Below are 20,585 nucleotides of genomic sequence, written 5' to 3'. Positions count from 1 at the left end.
TTTCCAAAATATCTAATAAATTGAAGTCTCTAAGTTGGTTCCAATGTTCTTTTAATCACTGAGGAAATAATGAAACATAATGCCAAATCTCTATGCAATGTACCAAAACAGCAGTGCATGAAATGGTTCCTTATGACCTGAGGAAATGGAGTGTGCCGCGTTCTGCACACAGCCTACATTCGGAAAATGACTCAGGCACTGGGGAGAATCATACTCAGCATGTTATTTTAGACGTTATTGCATAACGGAAGAAAAGATGACAGAGGGAAGAATCAGCGGCAATAAATTATGTTTCTAATGGTATCTGTATTATCCATTATTTGCATTTTATATAAATTAAGGTCTAAAATGAACCTTTTTGGAATCATAAAGTGAATTTATCTTCCAAGTTATGGAAAATTGAGTTTTATAAATATGTATGTTGTATAATTTTTCATTCAAGGATCCAGACCAGGTTTTATCTTTTTTGAAATAAGTACCGTTCTTGTGAGTAGCATTTTAAATCAAGTATAAATGACTTTAAATATTTGTTTTTAAAAAGTGAAAATAAGACATATCAAAACTATAAATATACCTTCTCTTTTGGGGTCCCTGGAATGAAGGGTAACCATTTTGCATGTACACTGTCTCTAGGAACATATGTGATGACCGTAACAGCAATTGATGCTGATGATCCCAATGCCCTCAATGGAATGTTGAGGTACAGAATCCTGTCTCAGGCTCCAAGCACCCCTTCACCCAACATGTTTACAATCAACAATGAGACTGGTGACATTATCACAGTGGCAGCTGGACTTGATCGAGAAGTAAGCCAACCAAAAACTCTATTTGTGTTTGCTTTTTATCTTAAAGGTGCACAACATCACACACATTTTATCTCCACATCACAATATACTCACAGTGTTGTTCAAATGCTATGCTAATCGTTTCCATTAAGTAATCTGTTGTATATTTTTCTGCAGAGCTTCAAATTGGTTAAATGATGTATATATACTAGATAAATCAATGCTAGCCTATGTAGTATTTAATGTGATACTGACTAAGCAATATTCTCTGGTATCTAATTTTAAAATTTTAACATTTCCTCAGTTTTCCTTGATAGTCAAAGATTTTGTGAGGAATTAAAATCACAGCCAAATAATTTGCACACAAACTTAGGATAATTGTTAATGCTTGTGTTATTAAAAGGCTGCAAATAACATGTATGTGATTTGGGTTTTTTAGCCCTTGTGAATAGGCTGATAGAGTGTATAGTAGATTATCTTCTTTATTAGAACTAGCCCCTTAACTCTATGATTAATTTACTTAAAAGGCTTGAGCAGTAGTAACTGCATTAATTCTACTCACAAGTATTTGAAGTTAGAAATACAGAGAAACACATTTCTGACATAACATTTAGTTGAAAATGTATGCAGTGTTGAAGGCATTGAAATACTATGCAGTATCACAGTCTGACAAGGAACGGGTACTTCTTTTGATTCCCGGTGGGTCATCTCAGTGTTACTGGCCTCAACCCACTGTGCTCCTGCATTCCCCTGTGTTTTTGTACATGTGATCCCCTCGCCCAGGCATGCCTTGCACCTTTTTCTTGATCTTGCATCTTCCAGTTCTTCAGGTTCTGATTCAAGCACTGCTCATATTCTTTCCTGAAAACCTCACTCCTAGAGAAACTTTTTTCATCCTTTTCGATTCTATCCTGACTATTTTCTTACAGATTCTCAAGGTCATTATTTTGACCATATGTAATCATTGTTTGAGTGAAAGATCAAAGGGCCCACTCAGGGAGATCGGTGCTTTGTAGACTTCTGACTGAGCCAGCTTTTACTGTAATGAGACTTCAGATTATGTATGTCAAAAGGAGACATTATACCCACTGCAATAAAATATCATTGACAAGGATTTTAGAAGTTTGTTGTTTTTTGACACTTTATTTTCTGTAGACGCATTTATTTGAATTGAATAGAAGAAAACATTACTATTGCAATTAATATTATACACAAAATAGTGCTAGAAGCACTACAATACAGTAATATGAGCCAATTAAGATTACTTTATTCTGAGCTGAGAGCCTTACTTAGGAGTTGGTGTATGCCTATGACATTGTACCTATTAACTTGTAGGCATCAACAGTTCTTTTTCTAGAATTGATTTGCATCAGAGATTGTTGAAATCAGTTTAGTTTCTTAAGTAGTACTTTTAGTTCAGTAATATTTGGAACATGTATATATTTTCACCTCTTCATTACCATATGAAATACTATTTTTATATGCTGATAAACTCAGCATGAATGCCATAATTTATCTGAGAATCTGGGGTAATTTTCAGTATTCTTTCTTCAGTGCCAGGTTGCTCATATACCAAGTAGATTTAGTTCATTTCATAATCCTAATATTTCTCTTTCATTCACATTGTCATTGTGAGATACAGAAATGAGACTTCATCCTGTTTTCATACGGTAATATTCCTATCTCATTTAGACTGGCTGTTTTATGAAAAGAACGAGGCATGGAAAATTAAAGATACTTTTTACTAAAACAGACCAACCATGTTTAAAAATCAAAGAGACTGTATTTCATTTAGAGGATGAAAGCCTGACGTGAGGCCATAATCATCGTTAAGTTTATCTTCCAGTGGATAGAGAAGCTGTTCACTACCCCTTGATGAAACTAATGTGGAAATGGATTTGAAACTATAGAATTCTGGGTTAGATACAGTATGAGAAATAGCTTCTTGACAGTGAAATTATTAAACACAACAATGAGTTACTAGGGAAAATTATGGAAAACCTTCCTTTTCTGAAAGTCATTTAACATAGAAAAAATGTATCTATCTCGGATGGTTTATGGTAATTCTTCCTGAGGCCGGGGATAAATTACTTTGACTTTTTCAGGCCTCGTGCAGGCTTGAAATTCTTTTATTTCTATTAGAATTCACAGTTTCCTTTCTGTCAAAAGTAATATTCTCGTTCTCTCAGGATGTATGACACCTTTAAGTGATTGAACTCCTAATCACTGAAATGCTTACTGAGATTCAGCTTTTTATTTTTCTTTAATCTTCAGGTTTTAAAAATTCAGTTTTAATTCTTCAGCGTCTCCAGACCTAAAGGTGTATTTGCCACATTACCCCAGTCTTCAGCGTTTATTCCTATCTGTCCTCTTGTGACATTACTTGCTGGTAGTATTCCTGGCCTTTCCACTTCATGTCCATTTTCCTCCCTTTTTGTGCAGGACTGCCAGTGACTCACCCTTGCTCCCCCCAGGTTTGAACTCTGGCTCTGCTTATTATGGGCTGTTTGACTTCCAGTGTATTAACCTGAAACCTCAGCTCCTGCATCTGTAAATGAGAATAATAATATTACCTACCTCATGGGACGGTTTTAAGAATTATCTAACATGACACACGAAGCATTCAGGCCAGTGTGGTGGCCCATACCTGTAATCACAGCATTTTGGGAGGTTGAGGTGGGTGGATGGCTTGAGCCCAGAAGTTCAAGACCTGCCTGGACAACATGGCAAAACCCCATCTCTACAAAAAATACAAAATTAACTGGGCATGGTGGTGTGCACCTGTAGTCCCAGCCACTTGGGAGGCTGAGCAGGAGAATCACCTGAGCCTGGGAGGTCAAGGCTGCAGTGAGCCATGATTGCACCACTGTGCTGCAGCCTGAGTGGCAGAGTGAGACCCTCTGTATTAGTCTGTTCTCACACTGCTGTGAAGAAATACCTGAGACTGGATAATTTATAAAGAAAAGAGGTTTAATTGGCTCACAGTTCCGCGTGGCTGGGGAGGCCTCAGGAAGCCTAGAATCATGGCAGAAGGTACCTCTTCACAGGGCGGAAGGAGAGAAATGAAGAATGCAAGCAAGGGAAATGCCAGACACTTATAAAACCATCAGATCTTGTGAGACTCACACATTATCATGAGAACAGTATGGGGGAAACTGCCCCCATGATTCAGTTACCTCCACCCGGTTCCGCCCTTGACACATGGGGATTATGAGGATTACAATTCAAGGTGAGATTTGGGTGGGGACCCAGAGCCAAACCATATCACCCTGTCTTAAAAAAAATGTGTGTGTGTGTGTGTGTGTGTGTGTGTGTGTATTTAAAAGCATTTTGAAAAGCATTCAGTACAGTGCCCAATACATCTGAGCTATTGTTTTCCCCATTGCCATGATGAATAGCAACAGCAGCATCTCCTGGTTGAGCACTATCTATCACCTTTACTCCTTCTCGTAAGATGAAAGAAATACTTCCTGTTTTCCAAACCTAATAATCTTTCTGTTTGTGCCTTCAACTCCTAGTTCCATCCTGAAGGGGTGTTCTCCTGTTTTCTGTTGTGTCTTCAATCTTCCTTTCTCTACAGGTTGCTTTATAATCTACAAACCTGCTGGGTCTCCGCTGTGGTAACATGGCTCTCCACGCCCTATAGGATGAAGTTAGAGCTTTTTAATAGTGCATTCCAGATCCTCTGTGACCTTGGCCCCAAAACCCTCCTTAACCTAACCTCCTAGAATTAATTTCCTTTCACATACAAATGATGCCCAACCATTTATTGAACCACACGCAGTCCTTGTGCAAATAGGAAGTTTTCTATTCTTCTGTTCCCTGTTCCCATTTGTTCTGCCTCAATATTCTTTTCCTACATAACAGGCTGATGCTTACCCTCTGAGAGCCAGTTCTCAATCCCTTCTCTGAGCACCCACAATAGTCTCTGCATACCTCTATATAGACTGTGTTGCACAGAAAGTATATCTAGATACCCATTCTCAACATCCGGTGGGGCAGATGTTCCTTGTCTCATTACCCTGAACATGAATCTTAAAGAAATGTTTAAGTTACTATACTTTCCCTGAGTTCCCTACCAGTTTTCTCCAAGGGGCAGCCTGTACTCAAGGCAGGCAGATCACTTGAGCCCAGGAGTTTGAGACCAGCCTGGGCCACATGGCAAAACCCTATCTCTACTAAAAATACAAAAAATTAGCCAGGCGTGGTGGCACATGCCTGTAATCCCAGCTACTCAGGAGGCTAAGGTAAGAGGATCACCTGTCACCTGAATCTGGGTGGTCAAGGCTGCAGTGAGCCATAATCGCGCCACTGCAGTCCAGCCCGTGTGACAGAGTGAGACCCTGTCTCAAGAACAAGCAAACAAAAAATACTTCCACTCCTTCCTCATCCACTTGAAGTCCGGCTTTCCATCTGCTTTCCCCGCTTGACCTGTGCACATGCTGCGTGTGTGCAGTACTCTGACCATCTTAGAAGGCACTCACATAGTGGGTTGATTAATGGTACAGATTCTTGACTCAGACCTGAGTTCAAGTCTAGTCTGTGCCTCTTATGGCTGGGTGTCCATGGCAAGCTTCTGTACCTTCGCAAGCCTGTTTCCTCATCTGTAAAATGGGGTTTCAAAACCCCACCTGCCTCATAGGATTATTGTGAGGACTAAATGAAATAATGCATAGTGTGTAGCACTCTGCCGGGCACATAGTGCTCAAACTCAATAAAAGTTGTTTTTAGTTTTTAAATCAAGGCCCTTGGAACACTGCCAGCATGTAGTACGTATACAAAAGAAAGTTAAGACTACACATTTATAAGGTAGATGGTACTTTTAGTCCCATTTCACAGATAAGGGGACTGGGGCTTAGCAGTTAAGAATTTGAACAGAGTCACAAATCTATACTTCCTTCCTAAGTTTTGGTGCCATTATTACTCAACTCTCTGTCCCCAACGCAGTTTATCTAGAGGCAAATATGTCATGTCCTGAAATCTGTGATTTATGATGAATTTCCTATTTCACATGACCAGGACCTTCTCCTCAGTCTCCCAAGGTCATAGTTTAATTGCCTTTACTACCCACAATCTGTTTAGTCATCAAGTTCTCTTTTTAATCAAAAAAAGTAATGACATTAAAAGTAATTGCCATTAAAAGTAATGACAAACGCTGCAGTTACTTTTGTACCAACCTAATAGTTGGTATACACTATTGAAGGTTCTTCATATTACTTCTTCCTGCCATTTCTATACTTGCACTCATGCATTTGGTGGCTCTCTATGGTCCTATCACCTGTTACTCTCTGCCTCCATCACTTAATGAAAGCAAGGCTGTATCTCGTTTTGGCCACTGTTTTATCCAAGTAAATACTCCATTGCCTGGCATTTAGAAGACATTCATTAAATGTCTGCTGTATGAATGACTAAATGTTCTCACCTCCTCATTCACTGATGTCACTCTAGTTGTGTTTCAAAATAGTGCTGCACGTGCGTAAGATTTTAATTGGTAAATGCAGAGACGCCTCTAGGACAGCAAGCGGACACAGCCTTTCAGGTGCTACTTCATCAAGTAGAGACTGCCAGAATCTTAAGAAATTCATCATGTTTATTTTTTACTGTCATATTTATGATAAGTGATGCTAGCTTTCCATTTATGGGACTTCTACAATAAATTAAGCTTTAAATAGCAAATTAATGTCAAGATAAATAGGAAGTGACTCATGGTATGAGGAAATATTAGAATTGGGACTATTGTATATGAATCACTGTGGTTTTGGGAAAAGGTGAGCTAGTTTATGCTCCCAGTATGGGTTTTAATAAATAAATTATAACTATCCATGTGAATAGAAGATGGTTTTTTCTTTACCTGAGGTAAGATCGTGCAAAACGCAAGGTTTCTTATGCATTCACCCATCCATCCACCAAGTCAGAAGCATTTGTGGAATTCTTACTCTGAGTCAGGCACTGTGCCATATGCCAGTGACACAAGCATCAACAAAGCAAGGGCCCTTGGGACGTGTGTGTGTGTGTGTGTGTCTGTCTGTATATATGCACACACATGCACAGTGAGGCAGATAGAGATACACGACTGGTAACAGCCATATAAACTACAAACAGTGATGGGATGTGTTGTGAGGGCTCTGTCCTGAGGACTTGGCAGAAGTCATCTCCAAAGTAGCTTTTAAGCCACATGTTAGCCAGGCTTGGAATGAAGGGAATGATATTCCAGGCAAGGGTTTCTCAACCAGGACACTATGACATTTTTACTTGGTGATGAGGCCTATCTTGTGTATCGTAGGATGTTTAGCAGCATCCTTGGCCTCTACCTATTAGATGTCGGTACTAAGTTTGGTTGTCACAACTAAGCACTCCTTAGTTGTGACAACCCAAAATGTTCACTCTGGGTAACATCCACTAGTCTAGGCAGAGATGAATGCCAAATTCTGTGACATAGGATCATGACAGGGCATTTGAAGATAAATGCAAAATAGCTCCAGGTGTGGGGTAAGCGAATGGGAGGAATCACTTTTGTAAAATAGGCGAGTTTCAGAGAGGGAAGGATTGACAGCAAGCAGATGAGTTCGGATTGTATTCTATATAGAGCAGGAAGGGAAGAGAAGTTTTCAAGCAGAATCCCCTTGATCAGCTGAGGTACTATGAGAGCGGGAAGTCGAACCCTTAGGGAATCTAAATGTCAGTCATTCACAAACAGATGCCCAGTGACCAAATTAGGCAAGAAGCTCTAAGCAGTTCATTATCTAAAACATAGGCCATCAAGGCTTCCTTACTACATATAAGAATATTTTACCAATCAGGCATTTGAAAATGGAGATGACATTATTTACCAACTGAATTTTTTTTTAATTTGAAGAGATACTGTACTTTGGAAATAACAAGTGTCCTTTTGTAATTTAAAATTTCCAGACTAGCTTGCAGCAATAAGAAATTTCAAGTATTAGCTACTAATTCCAGTATTGCAGATCAGTGGAAAATTATTGGATGTATTATGCATACACAATTCTAAAGATTTTTGTAGAATAGACATTAGGAAAGAACTATACCTTCATGTAATACCTATGTGAGTTAACTTCTTAAAAGTAAACTTCCTTTTTTCTCTCTTTTGAGAATGTTCATCTGTTTCTGCAAATAACAGCTAACAAAACTCAAATTTCAAAAGTCATAATTTTTTTTATTTTCATGGTTTTCAGCTGGGAGGCTGAACTGAATGCCCCGCAAAATTCTCTCACTAACCATGAAAGCATTAAGCTGAAGTGACACTTCTAACTGGGGAAGAAAACCAATTGAAGAAGTATTATAGCTTATGTTCACGTTATAGCGAGGTACTGTGGGTTAAGAAAAATTAAATGACTCAACCAACATTATTTCTTTGTGTGTGTTTTTTAATTCAAAAAAGTCTAACATGTTCTCTTTTAGGAAGACAAAAATAACTGAAATAAATAACTGCTAGAGATTGGCATTTGGGTGGACAGACAGAGACTTAGAATCTAATGTGGGCGGTTTGGCTTTCCCTCCTACTCCTTTCTTTTCTTTGCCCCTCCCTCTGACAACTAAATCAAAAGCTACAATTTCTGTCCGTTCTATCTAAGCTCCAGAAATCCCTTAAGAATGGCCATTCATAATGTTAGCTATATTTAGAATCAGGGAAAACTGCACTTTGCAGTGACAGTTTATTTTTGTATGTAGTGGATTTTGTTGTTCAGAATGTTTTAACATTTATGAAAATGATCACTGTTTTTGATCTATCTGTGCCAATTTCCACAGAGATTCCAAATGATTTTAGATATTGTTTGTAGTTAGGCTTTCCTAATATAAAACTTTTTCGACAAATGCCTGACTTCTCAATCTCAGCATTTTCTCTTAGATCTATTACAGCTTAATTTGGCTCTCTTTTAAAACAGTCAACCTGGGATTTGAAAGTAGTGGATGCCTATCTAATAATAATCATCTACATGTAAATGTATCAATATTTATGTCCATTGTAGGTCTGTGCTCAAAACAGCGGACACAATGAGTGTTACACCCAAATCCTAATCCATTGAATACGCAATTATCAGATATATGCCGTTAGAAGACTATGGAAATAAACGTAAAACCTTCAAGTTTTGACTTTGTTTAAGAATGCTGTGTATCTCTTCTATATGGTTTTGAATTATATGTATTAATGGAATTTAAGGGGAAATATTGCATCTACCCTGTTAAAATAGAATATATGTAAGAACATATAAAAGGAAAGCTTACATACTTCGTGAATTATGTATGCATTCTTCTCCCTCTCTTGAGATTCTTCATTGTCTTTAGTATCCTAAACTGGGTAGAAATTAACATACAAGAAAGTAAATATGAACCAAATGACTTGAATGCTTGATCACAATCCTGTGAAGTGAAGAAAGGCGAAAGTTGGAACCAGATGGAGGTTTCAGCTTAGCTGTGAATTTCACACGTCTGCATTGCGTTCCTTTCTGCCAGTAGAGGTGAATATACACAGTTAAATCTCTCTAGACAGGGACCAGACCTGTGCTTCTAAGGGAACTCCACTTGGGAAATTTCAAGTCATGTTAATCAGAATGAATGATGCCATGCTCTCCTTGCATTATAAAGAGCCATTTACAGAACAACTGTTATGTCTTCTTGAGGAACTAGTTTCATTTAAGTTGTTATCTTTATTTCTTTTTAGAAAGTGCAACAGTATACGTTAATAATTCAGGCTACAGACATGGAAGGCAATCCCACATATGGCCTTTCAAACACAGCCACGGCCATCATCACAGTGACAGATGTCAATGACAATCCTCCAGAGTTTACTGCCATGACGGTGAGTACAGCCTGTCACTCACACAACTTTGGGTCTATAGTTCGTTACTGAGAAGTTTGGTCATGAATAATAAATGTGTTAAATAGAGGTGGAACTTGCTTTACCTAGTAGTAGCATGGCTGCTAACTAGGACATTTCTGTCATCAGGGCCTTACATGAGGCATCCAAGTAATTTGTTTCCTTGTAGTCTCCAAGTCCACTGCTAAAGTTGTTAAAATAAGCTGCCTGGAAAACACGTCCTAAAAAGACTGTGCTGTTGTAACAAAATGCTTATGAATATTTTCAGATGCATGAGCTGCATAACTGATTTATGCTACTTTGTCAGCATATAATTATCCATATCTGGGGTAAAATCATTTTGTGCAGACAAGTTCTTTCCCCCACCCCACCATAATCACCTAGAGACTCACAAATGGATGCCGATTTTAATATTAATGAAACTGTAAGGTAATATAGAAAAAAACTGGACTACTGAAAAATGTTACAGTATTTTTAAAGTCAGACATAAATGCTGTGATTACCTGCGTTATCAGTCTCCTTATTTAGTGTTGATAATAAAAATTTAATGGGGCAGTAAAATTGGACGGTGTGGTCATCCAGACAAGTTGTCCTTCAGTGGTCCACGCTGCTCCTCTGACTCAGGTTTGTCTTTCTCACAGTTTTATGGTGAAGTTCCTGAGAACAGGGTAGATGTCATAGTAGCTAATCTAACTGTGACTGATAAGGATCAACCCCATACACCAGCCTGGAATGCAGTGTACAGAATCAGTGGCGGAGATCCTACAGGACGGTTTGCCATCCAGACCGACCCAAACAGCAACGACGGGTTAGTCACCGTGGTCAAAGTAAGTGTTCCTCAGGCCACTGACAGCTGCTCAGCAAGGACCAATATATGTCCCCCCACTCATTGTTTTGCAATGGAAACTTAGGACGTTTTTCTTTCAGATATCTCCAGGTGTGGGTCTGATATATATTTGGGAGGTTATGTCTTACCTCCCAATATACTATATACTTACTTATAAAGTATAATTTATAATTACATAAATTATACTTAATTTATGCTGAGGCATCATCACTGATGTGAGAGTTTTTGAATGAGAGGTTTGCGATGAGAGTTTCGTGAGTTTTTGAATGAGTTTTGAGTGAGAATTTTGTGAGCGTTTTGATGATTGATTTTGAATCAGTTTGGACAGTTTTTACCAATCTGAGTACAGGACTGGCCTAAGCAACATTAACTGTCGGTGTAGTTGATATGTTCGTGATATATCACATTCTGAAGTTTTAATCACCATTGATAGCTATTAAGAATGATGCCTCACACCTGCTATTTTCATATCTACAGCTGTTAGAATATTGGCAGATAGTGAACAAACCAGAAAAGCCATAGAAGTAAAATGCAATGAGTAGGCAAGAAGAAAGCCTGCATTTCAGAAAGCTCTTGCATTTGCATGGCTGTTTTTAAATGCTGTTTCTGAGACGTTAAGAAATCGGTTCTTCTGATCTTATGGTCAAAAAAGAACCAAACAAAACAATTGAATGCTAGAAGCCAAGGGGATGTTCTTCAAGAATAATAAACGCATAGCTAGAATGGAAAAGCCTGTTAAAGTGAACATCCCTTTCTTTTAGCCGCCCAGTAAAGAGATTTACTTCTTTGCCTCCCACGTAAACACTCTTGATTTGTAAGTGAACCTAAATGTTGACCTTACGTAGAAAGATGTGCTAAAGTTGCCAAGAATTATGCAGATGCGTGAGTAGAATGGAATGGGAGTGGAAACTCTCAGAAGGAACGTGGTGATCAAAAGCACCAACTCGAGTCCGCTGTCTGTAGAGTCTCAGCGCTGCTCCTGATATCTGTGTGGTCATGGCCAGCTATTTAATCACTGTAAATTCTAGGTTTCTCATGCAGAAAGGGGCTGATAACAGTACGTTAGTCATGGTGTTATGAGAGATAAATGAGCTTCATACACATTAAAGGACTTTGAACTGTGCGTATACCCCTTAGCTTAAATAAATGTTACATCAGGGGAAAGTTTCCTGTGGCTAGTGAAATCACTCTAAATATTGCAGTCTTACTTTTTGGCATTTTTTCTGCCTTGTTTAAAATACTAGAGAAAGGAATGTTGAATTGGGGATTTTAGAGAGAAAAAAACGATGTGTTTGAAGATTTTAAAAGGTGGTCTAGGGTAGGAAGCTGATACAGTTTCTGCTGATAATGAGGCTTTCTCATGAGCGTCACCTCTTGATCATTCTTAGGCTACCAGTTATGAGCCTAAGAGATCTTAATGCTCTTGTTTTTCCTGTTATTACTGCACATTAATGCTTATTTGCACCTCCATTAGCAGGTGAACATGGGAAATTAAGAGTGAATGTCCAGTCAGTTGACTCCTGGTAACATTTCTAGTGACAGCAGGATTCAGTGAACTTTGGAAGTTAATATTTACATGAAGGGTTATTTGTGCATTGCATTTATCTAGAGTGTTTTTCTTAAGCTTGGGGATTTTACAGACCAGTAAAATACTCAGAAATATTCTGGAAGACAACAGAGTTTTAGTTTGCTAAGAGGAAAAGAAAAATTTTTTCCACCTACCAACAGTATTATTTTTAAAAGGTGTGTTTGTGATTAGGTATACGTTTGTACTGCAAAATGTGTACTTCAAATTATGAAAGGTATTTTAAATCAAATAAGTTTAGCTTTATTTAAAATTACATTTTCTGATTTTTGGGTTGTTTTCAATTCATCATAGACTGGTGAAAACTTTCCTGGATGAGGAGTGATCTTTGTACTAATATTTGAGAGTGTGCATTTAGACAATCATGTTCTCATTGACTTTAAATTATTTAGTATTTTTAGTCAACAATGCTATTCTTAAGAATAATCAAGTTTTTAGATGTACCTAAATAATCTGTGCAGTAATCATGTGCATTGTTTTGTGAACATAAATCTTTTAAGTACTCAAGATTTATAGTTAGGTTAATTGGAATAAATATTTTGATAAGTGACCATGCTAATGCATGTTTTCCAGAAACTTGAGAGGAACTTTATCATGTAGTAAATGAACAAATTAATTTTTTGGAAATGGAGTTGATAGAGGAATAAACTACAGAATGCAAGCATTCTTATTTCCTGCAAAAATATGGCTTCCTTTTTATTTTCCAGCCAATCGACTTTGAAACAAATAGGATGTTTGTCCTTACTGTTGCTGCAGAAAATCAAGTGCCATTAGCCAAGGGAATTCAGCACCCACCTCAGTCAACTGCAACCGTGTCTGTTACAGTTATTGACGTAAATGAAAACCCTTATTTTGCTCCCAATCCTAAGATCATTCGACAAGAAGAAGGGCTTCATGCCGGTACCATGTTGACAACATTCACTGCTCAGGACCCAGATCGATATATGCAGCAAAATATTAGGTATGAAATGCTGTTTGCAGTGTTTTTGGAGCTTATGTTCTAATTCACTATTCACTATCACTATTCACTATTCACTATCTAATTCACTATTTGAGTAAGAAATTTTCATTGGAATCAAAACTACATATTAAAAGATAATTTAAAATTCTTTGAATTTTCTTCTCAATGACTATATTAGATATAGATATCTGTATCCATATTAAAATGCTTTATTATTTAAAGAAAAGCTGTTCTTGCTTCTCTGTATCTGCCATTTTACTTTAAAATACTGTAGAATTATTTAGCCTGTGCCTTTATGCCAAACATCACAAAAACGTTCTACAGGGAACTTTCAGAAGCTTATAACATTTATCTCTCCTCCATGCATCATGAAGGAAAGAAAGCTTATGCCAAAACCAGTATCTAAGAGCTAAGTAACATCCCTTACCTGTACAGTAGTTATTGAACTTATAAAACCTATCTGTAAAGATTTCCAAACTCAGCAAAATCTAATTTATCCTTCCTGATGAGGGAGTGGATGGTTGGCAGAGCACACCCCATGCGACTGTTCTCCAAAGCAGGTGATGATCATTTTTAAAATTAACTTATATTTCATTAAACTTCTTACAGAACTGCTGCTAGAAGATAACTTCATATTGTTATCTTTTATTAAATGTTAAATGTTCTCCATTTCTCTATTCACTGAAATCAAGACAGCTATTAATAAATAGCCAGTTAATAGAGGTATTGAAATCCTACAACTTTTACCTCTCCAAACATAGCATACCTTTTCCAATCCGATTGGTTATCTAATCTTTAAAAGTTAATCCCCACTCCAAATTTTAAAAAGGAATTTAAGCTGATAAATCTGCCAATTTAGACTCAAGACTATAGGCCTTTCTTTGCAAAGGTATAGATCTGAGGCTCAGCCCAGCGTGAAAGATGCAAGTAGGAATGGGATTATGGTGGTCTTTCCAGTGTGGCTTCATGTTGGCCATGATAAAGTGTTAAAATGTTTCAGGCGTGTTCTGTGATACAGTATTCAATTTCTTTTGTAATTTCTCTTAACTCCTATACATTGAGACTACTGCTTATCTAGAAACTATATTCAAGCTATTTTCCTGCACCATTCATATCTGTTGAAGTGGACGAGAACCTAAAATGATATCTTTCCAATCTGCTTTAGCCCACATTAGAGAGACTGTGCTCCTAGTCTTGTCCCTCAGACACCTGTAGAATGTTCCCTACATGCCTGACCAAACCACCTTTATGTGCCTCCCAATACCACTGTCACAGAAATACTTTTTCATGTTAAAGCTGTATTTCCGGCTGTCATCTACAGAAATGCACGTTAATGAGCCAGTTGCATGTGGAACTAAACCTGTAAAATATGCTTTTTTAAAGTCTCATATAAAAAAATTAAACTTCATTTTTATTTTGTAGATACACTAAATTATCTGATCCTGCCAATTGGCTAAAAATAGATCCTGTGAATGGACAAATAACTACAATTGCTGTTTTGGACCGAGAATCACCAAATGTGAAAAACAATATATATAATGCTACTTTCCTTGCTTCTGACAATGGTATGTTCCCTGTTTTTTCTTGTATGTTGATGAAAGACAGTAGATCCTCATCATGCATGCTCAGGAATTAAAAATTTCTACAAAACTCAATTGCCTGGAAAACTGACTTTTATAACTCCGAGGTCCAGCTTTTATTTATCATTTCAGACAGGTGTCCTGGAACATCCTTCAGTCTTTGCAATGACTGTTCTTGATGTTCATCCACCATTCATGTAGACATACCTGTGTTATCTTATTGTGCTGTCACACGTTGATGCCCTAAGTCCATCCTCAGTGGCCCTAGACACTGGGTTTTTTGAGTGGCTCTTTTTATATGTCTTCTAGTCACTCTGTTTGCTGCCATTCATATATGCATCTCTATCAGTCTTGCTTTTTATAATTCTCTGCTTCTGTCTGCCATGGGCTAGGAAACTTAATTTTGTGCATAAATTGAGATAAGTGAGTAGTGAGCTTCAGGGTGTGGGTTTTGGAATATATACGTGGTACCTTCTTTTTTTCCTGAGTCTCTGCTGGTTTTTAATTGGTTAAGATTTATAGATAAGGACGTTTTTGAGATATGTAATATAAAGAGAACTTATGCAGACCTGATAAGGGGCTTATTTTGCTTTGTTAGCTCTCAGTATGATGTGTGCTTCAGACTTCAGGCTCTGGAGTTCTACAGGACCCCCAGGCGCAGACTCCAGCTTTCCCACTTTGAATCTGTGGGATTGGCATGAGGTTTTAAATATATTTGTTTCCTTTTTTTGTTAAATAGAGATAGGTATCTGCACCTTACTCAGTGTTTTAACTAAAATATAATGACTTCTACATATATATGAAGCATTTGAAACAGTGGCTGACACAAACTAACCACTCGAATAAGTATTCCTATTNCTCTGGAGTTCTACAGGACCCCAGGCGCAGACTCCAGCTTTCCCACTTTGAATCTGTGGGATTGGCATGAGGTTTTAAATATATTTGTTTCCTTTTTTTGTTAAATAGAGATAGGTATCTGCACCTTACTCAGTGTTTTAACTAAAATATAATGACTTCTACATATATATGAAGCATTTGAAACAGTGGCTGACACAAACTAACCACTCGAATAAGTATTCCTATTGTGTATTAATAGTTTCAAAACTGAAACACAACTATATTTTAAAATATTTTCAGTATTAAACTATAAATATGACTGTTGGTATTTAATTAAAAAATAGCAGGCTTCAATTTGGTGGTTGAAGTTGGTGTTTGCAATTTTCAAATTGTAAAATATTTTGCATTGCTAAAATGTTACATACCAATACTTGAAGAATAATGTCAATGAACCTTTCTAAATCTGTATACTAAGATTTAATGAGATTACTATTTGTAGAAAATTTGTGTAATGACCAACCAAAGAAATATTTCTTACCCTTTTTAATATGGGACCTCTTGTTTAAATAGTGTTGGAACTTTGTAGGAATAGCTTTTGCCATTGTACATCAAAGCATATCATTAGTACCTGTTTTATGCTTTTTTGCCGTAAACAGTGGCTTTCTTTCTACAGTGGAACTGAAAGTAATGCATCTTGAATCACTAGGTTAAGATCTAAAGAGCCATACAATTATGTGTATGTATGTATGTATATTGGTTGTGAGTTACGACCAGATTTCTCATTCACCAATAAGGATTGTTTTCTAATTGAAAAGCTTTTGATAAGAGAGAGAAGTGACCTGTTAAATGTATGTAGCTGTGATGTTTTGCAAGTGCACTTTATTTTTAGTCACAAGGCTAGATTTGGAGCCCCAGCTCTGTTCCTTAATGATTAGGCAAGCTCTTACACTCTTTATGCCTTAGTTTCATTATTGATAAATTGTTTCACTACCTACATATTCTATATGGTTGTTACAAAAGTATAGTAATATTAAATGTGATAATAAATTTCAAAGTCCCTCAAACTATTGAGTATCATAGTGGTCATGGTGGTGTTGGAATGTTGTAACAGCCACTATACACTTCCAGTTCAACTCTCCCTGATCTTAGAACTATCATATTCCTCATAGAAATTGGTAAACATTCTTCCTTATTCCCTCCCCAGGATTGTGTATGTATGTGCACCTTCCTAGTTGCATGACCTTTGGCAGGTCGCTTAAATCTCTGGTCTTCAGTGTACAGCATTATTTATAAAATATTCATAAACATATTATATGTATGTGTATGTGAATATTTATAGTATAGCAGAAGCAAATCAAATCACTAGACTAAATTATCACACAAAGTGGTGGAGACAGCATTTTATTATTGTGGAATGAGAATGGGTTTGAGGTCAGGCCGACCCATCTTTATTAACAACTCCACCACTTACAAGAGTGTGTGACCATGAGCAGTTTACAGACTCAGGTTCATCTGTTTAAACCTGTGTCATAGGATTACAATGAAAGAATGTACATAGAGCAGCCTAATATGATCTCAAGCAGGTAGTTGGTTGGTTAGTAAATATCATTTCTCTTCTGCATGATATTCCTTCCTGAGTTGAGGTCTGTGGTTCTGTATCACTTGTCTGTAGACTGTTTCAAGAAGTCAAAGCTGTATGTTCTTTCATGCATATATATTGGTTCTCCATAAAAAGAGTAGGGTCCACAGGATCATGAGCCCTGTGTTTGCATCTCCAACATTCCTCACAGTGCCTGGAGGAGCATGGTCTGTGCAAGCCCTGAATAATGGGCAGGAGGGGCAAGGAAAGTCTGGGATTCCATAGCAGGGGCATTCTTCGTCACCTTGCTCAGCTCCTGCAGAGCAGCAGTGGCAGCTCAGGGTCATTCTTTCTGGGAAGCAAGAAGGGGCTTTGTTCTGGAAATGGTCTGCCCAGATGCCATAGCAACTAAATTTTTCCAAGGTTACACAGTTATAAGGGCCAGAAGGTTAGAAGCTTTGAGAATTTCACCATAATTGAGGCTCATTGGAGAGAACTGTTCAGCATCGTTTGTGATTTTTCTCTTTTCAGGAATTCCTCCTATGAGTGGAACAGGAACGCTGCAGATCTATTTACTTGATATTAATGACAATGCCCCTCAAGTGTTACCTCAAGAGGCAGAGACTTGCGAAACTCCAGACCCCAATTCAATTAATATTACAGCACTTGATTACGACATTGATCCAAATGCTGGACCATTTGCTTTTGATCTTCCTTTATCTCCAGTGACTATTAAGAGAAATTGGACCATCACTCGGCTTAATGGTAAGAACAGGTTAATTATTTGAATATATGTGCAGTTGAGAGATTTTGAAGCCTGGCATGAAAAGTTAATTTTTATGTGCTTCGTAATCTTCTCATTATACATACTTTAAAAGCTACTTAAAGTTTAAGTAAGATATTAAAGGCCTTTACGGCCAAAAAAGTATTTAGAATGCAGCATAGTTGTAATCCACTTTATGTGTACTGTTAGGTAGTAAATACATTCTGAACAATGCTATGTGTTTTTTTACCACTTTAAGTATTACCTATCAAACTATGTTTTTCCTTTTTCATGTAGGTGATTTTGCTCAGCTTAATTTAAAGATAAAATTTCTTGAAGCTGGTATCTATGAAGTTCCCATCATAATCACAGATTCGGGTAATCCTCCCAAATCAAATATTTCCATCCTGCGCGTGAAGGTTTGCCAGTGTGACTCCAACGGGGACTGCACAGATGTGGACAGGATTGTGGGTGCAGGGCTTGGCACTGGTGCCATCATTGCCATCCTGCTCTGCATCATCATCCTGCTTAGTGAGTACTTTTACTGTCTTTTAGATTTCAGTTCTCTTGGCTTCCAGGATGTTCAGCAAAGTCATTTGTTGCTGTTGCCTGGCAAAGTAGTCTAACAACCCTTTGACTTTTCAGCATTTCCTCGCCAATCGTATATGGGTCGGCCAAGTCCACTTTAGAATGAAAAAACCCCAGAGCTTTGTTTCAAGCACTTGAGGTTTGCAACAAGCCTCCTCAGCATGCCTCTTCCGTGCTCTCTTCCCCTTTCTCTTGCTGATTGCTCAGGGAGCTGTAGTAAAGGCTTTTCATAGGAAAAACGTTAAACAATCCCAAGTTTGAGCACTTTTCTTATGATTTGAGTATGAATTTATGGCACGTAGTTGTTGATTTAGGAAAATAAGTATATCGCTTTCCTTCACCTTCCTTCATATAAAGCACAGTCAGCAACGTGCTCCAGTCATGCGAGGATCAAGGTATTTGTTTCTGAAGGGCTGTGTAAAAGAGTGAGAGATTGCACTTCACATACAGCACGTTTGATAATAGAAATGATTACCCAGCTCAATAAATTTGTCTTTAGAGTAAGTGTAGATTAAGGAATTGCTTCTTTTGAAGGTACTTTACAATCTTTGGTTCAATGGAATGCAAAAAATTAACCACTGGAAAGTACTTTAGGAACCACTTCTAAGCAGGCAGGTTAAAAGAATAAATTGCCTGGGCCCTGTGTTTTATTGTGAAATAGCAGCAGGACTTAGTTTATTGTGTGATCATGCTATACACCAATCACTTTCTTGAAAATGTTGGCCATTTCTTTTATGTTTTCTCCATTTACAAGTGTTCTGGTAATTTAGAATTCTATCCTTTTATTCTAAGCAATTACTATAGAAGTCTAAGCATTTTTTACTTCCTGTGTGGAGACTACTTTGGCTATAATTTGAAACCTGCATGCTATTACTAATAATCCACTTGCTAGATTTAGCCCTGGAACAATAGCAAATGAGATCATGTTATCTGGCTTTAAAAGGAGGATATTTACTTTTATGGCCAATAATAAAAATGTGCTCCAATAGGAGTCATTAAATCTTTTGCTTCAGGATATAAACTGATATCCCCAGATTTTAGACAGAATTTGTTCCTAGATGTGCACTCAGGGATATGTTTCCATTTCAACTGAAATGTGCCATAGATGCCAATCTTATCAAGAAAGACTTAGGTATGATGGATTATGGCAATGAAGAAGTAACTGACGTTTTGAAGGAAACTGAATTGGTGCTGATTTTAACATCAACTTACTGGAAAATGTATGGTTCTAGACCTGGCACAAAGTATAAAACATGAAAGTCTAATGTTTTTTCAGTGTTCAAATGAATCCCCTAGCTTTCTTAGCTGAAACATGCACTAGCCTCTGGGAGTCAAAACCTCAAAGTCCAATTCCTGACTTAGTTCCAATTTACTACCCAGGTCATCCGGGCAAACTTTGTCCTCCTGGAGAAGTGTTGTTTTCTGTGAATTTTGGAGTGTAATGATGACTGACCAACCTACATAACACAGCAAGTAACAACTTACTGCTGTTTTGTGTCTCTAGAATTTACAAGGCCCTATTAAGGACAACTATCCTTCAGCAAGCCAAAGGGAAGATAGAAAAAGTTACTGTCCCCATATGTGGATGGTAAAACTGAGAACAAGGATGATCACCTCTCAAATGAGTTTGCAGGGCACCAGGGATGGGAGCCCAGGCCTTCGTACTCTAAACCCAGTGCTTCAGCCTGCTTTGTCTTGTCTCTCTTAATGTGAGGTCAGAAATATATAGTAGAGTGAAAGATGCATTACAAACCTTCAGCCTATATAAGTATAAATTATTAGTACTGAATACTGTGACTAGATAGGCCAGGCTTTAAAAATGACAATATTATGTATTTTTACTATTTTCCTACCTAGTCCTTGTGCTGATGTTTGTGGTGTGGATGAAACGCCGGGATAAAGAACGCCAGGCCAAACAACTTTTAATTGATCCAGAAGATGATGTAAGAGATAATATTTTAAAATATGATGAAGAAGGTGGAGGAGAAGAAGACCAGGTGAGCAGTGCTTTCAATCTTTAAAAAGAAATTTTATGATCATATAAATTTAGTAGTGGGAAGTGTTAGTACATCAGTAAGAAAATGGTATCAGGTTTCCCTCCTGTTATCAGTCATTTGGTGAATTGTTTCCTGTGTGTGTTGAATATTTCTCAATTTTTTTTCGAAGTACCAAATGTCATTGTGTTTATTTTGTAAAAAAAAAAAAAAAAAAAAAAAAAAAAAAT

General features: G+C 37.5%; 1 protein-coding gene across 1 annotated transcript in view; it reads left to right on the top strand.

Annotated features, from left to right (window-relative positions):
• Positions 1 to 20,585, top strand: part of CDH2 (cadherin 2) — a 93,274-nt gene that overhangs the window by 37,157 nt on the left and 35,532 nt on the right. The window contains exons 6-13 of the mRNA XM_017853526.1: positions 634 to 806; positions 9,466 to 9,603; positions 10,263 to 10,448; positions 12,761 to 13,014; positions 14,437 to 14,579; positions 17,542 to 17,775; positions 18,071 to 18,304; positions 20,219 to 20,358. Of these exons, the coding sequence (XP_017709015.1) occupies positions 634 to 806; positions 9,466 to 9,603; positions 10,263 to 10,448; positions 12,761 to 13,014; positions 14,437 to 14,579; positions 17,542 to 17,775; positions 18,071 to 18,304; positions 20,219 to 20,358 (1,502 nt within the window). The remainder of the gene's footprint in view (positions 1 to 633; positions 807 to 9,465; positions 9,604 to 10,262; positions 10,449 to 12,760; positions 13,015 to 14,436; positions 14,580 to 17,541; positions 17,776 to 18,070; positions 18,305 to 20,218; positions 20,359 to 20,585) is intronic.

Source organism: Rhinopithecus bieti, unplaced genomic scaffold, assembly GCF_001698545.2.
Source record: "Rhinopithecus bieti isolate Rb0 unplaced genomic scaffold, ASM169854v2 scaffold_35900, whole genome shotgun sequence".
NCBI classification, from domain to species: Eukaryota; Metazoa; Chordata; class Mammalia; order Primates; family Cercopithecidae; genus Rhinopithecus; species Rhinopithecus bieti.
Note: the sequence above shows the minus strand (reverse complement) of the source record. Positions and strands in the feature narration are given on the sequence as shown.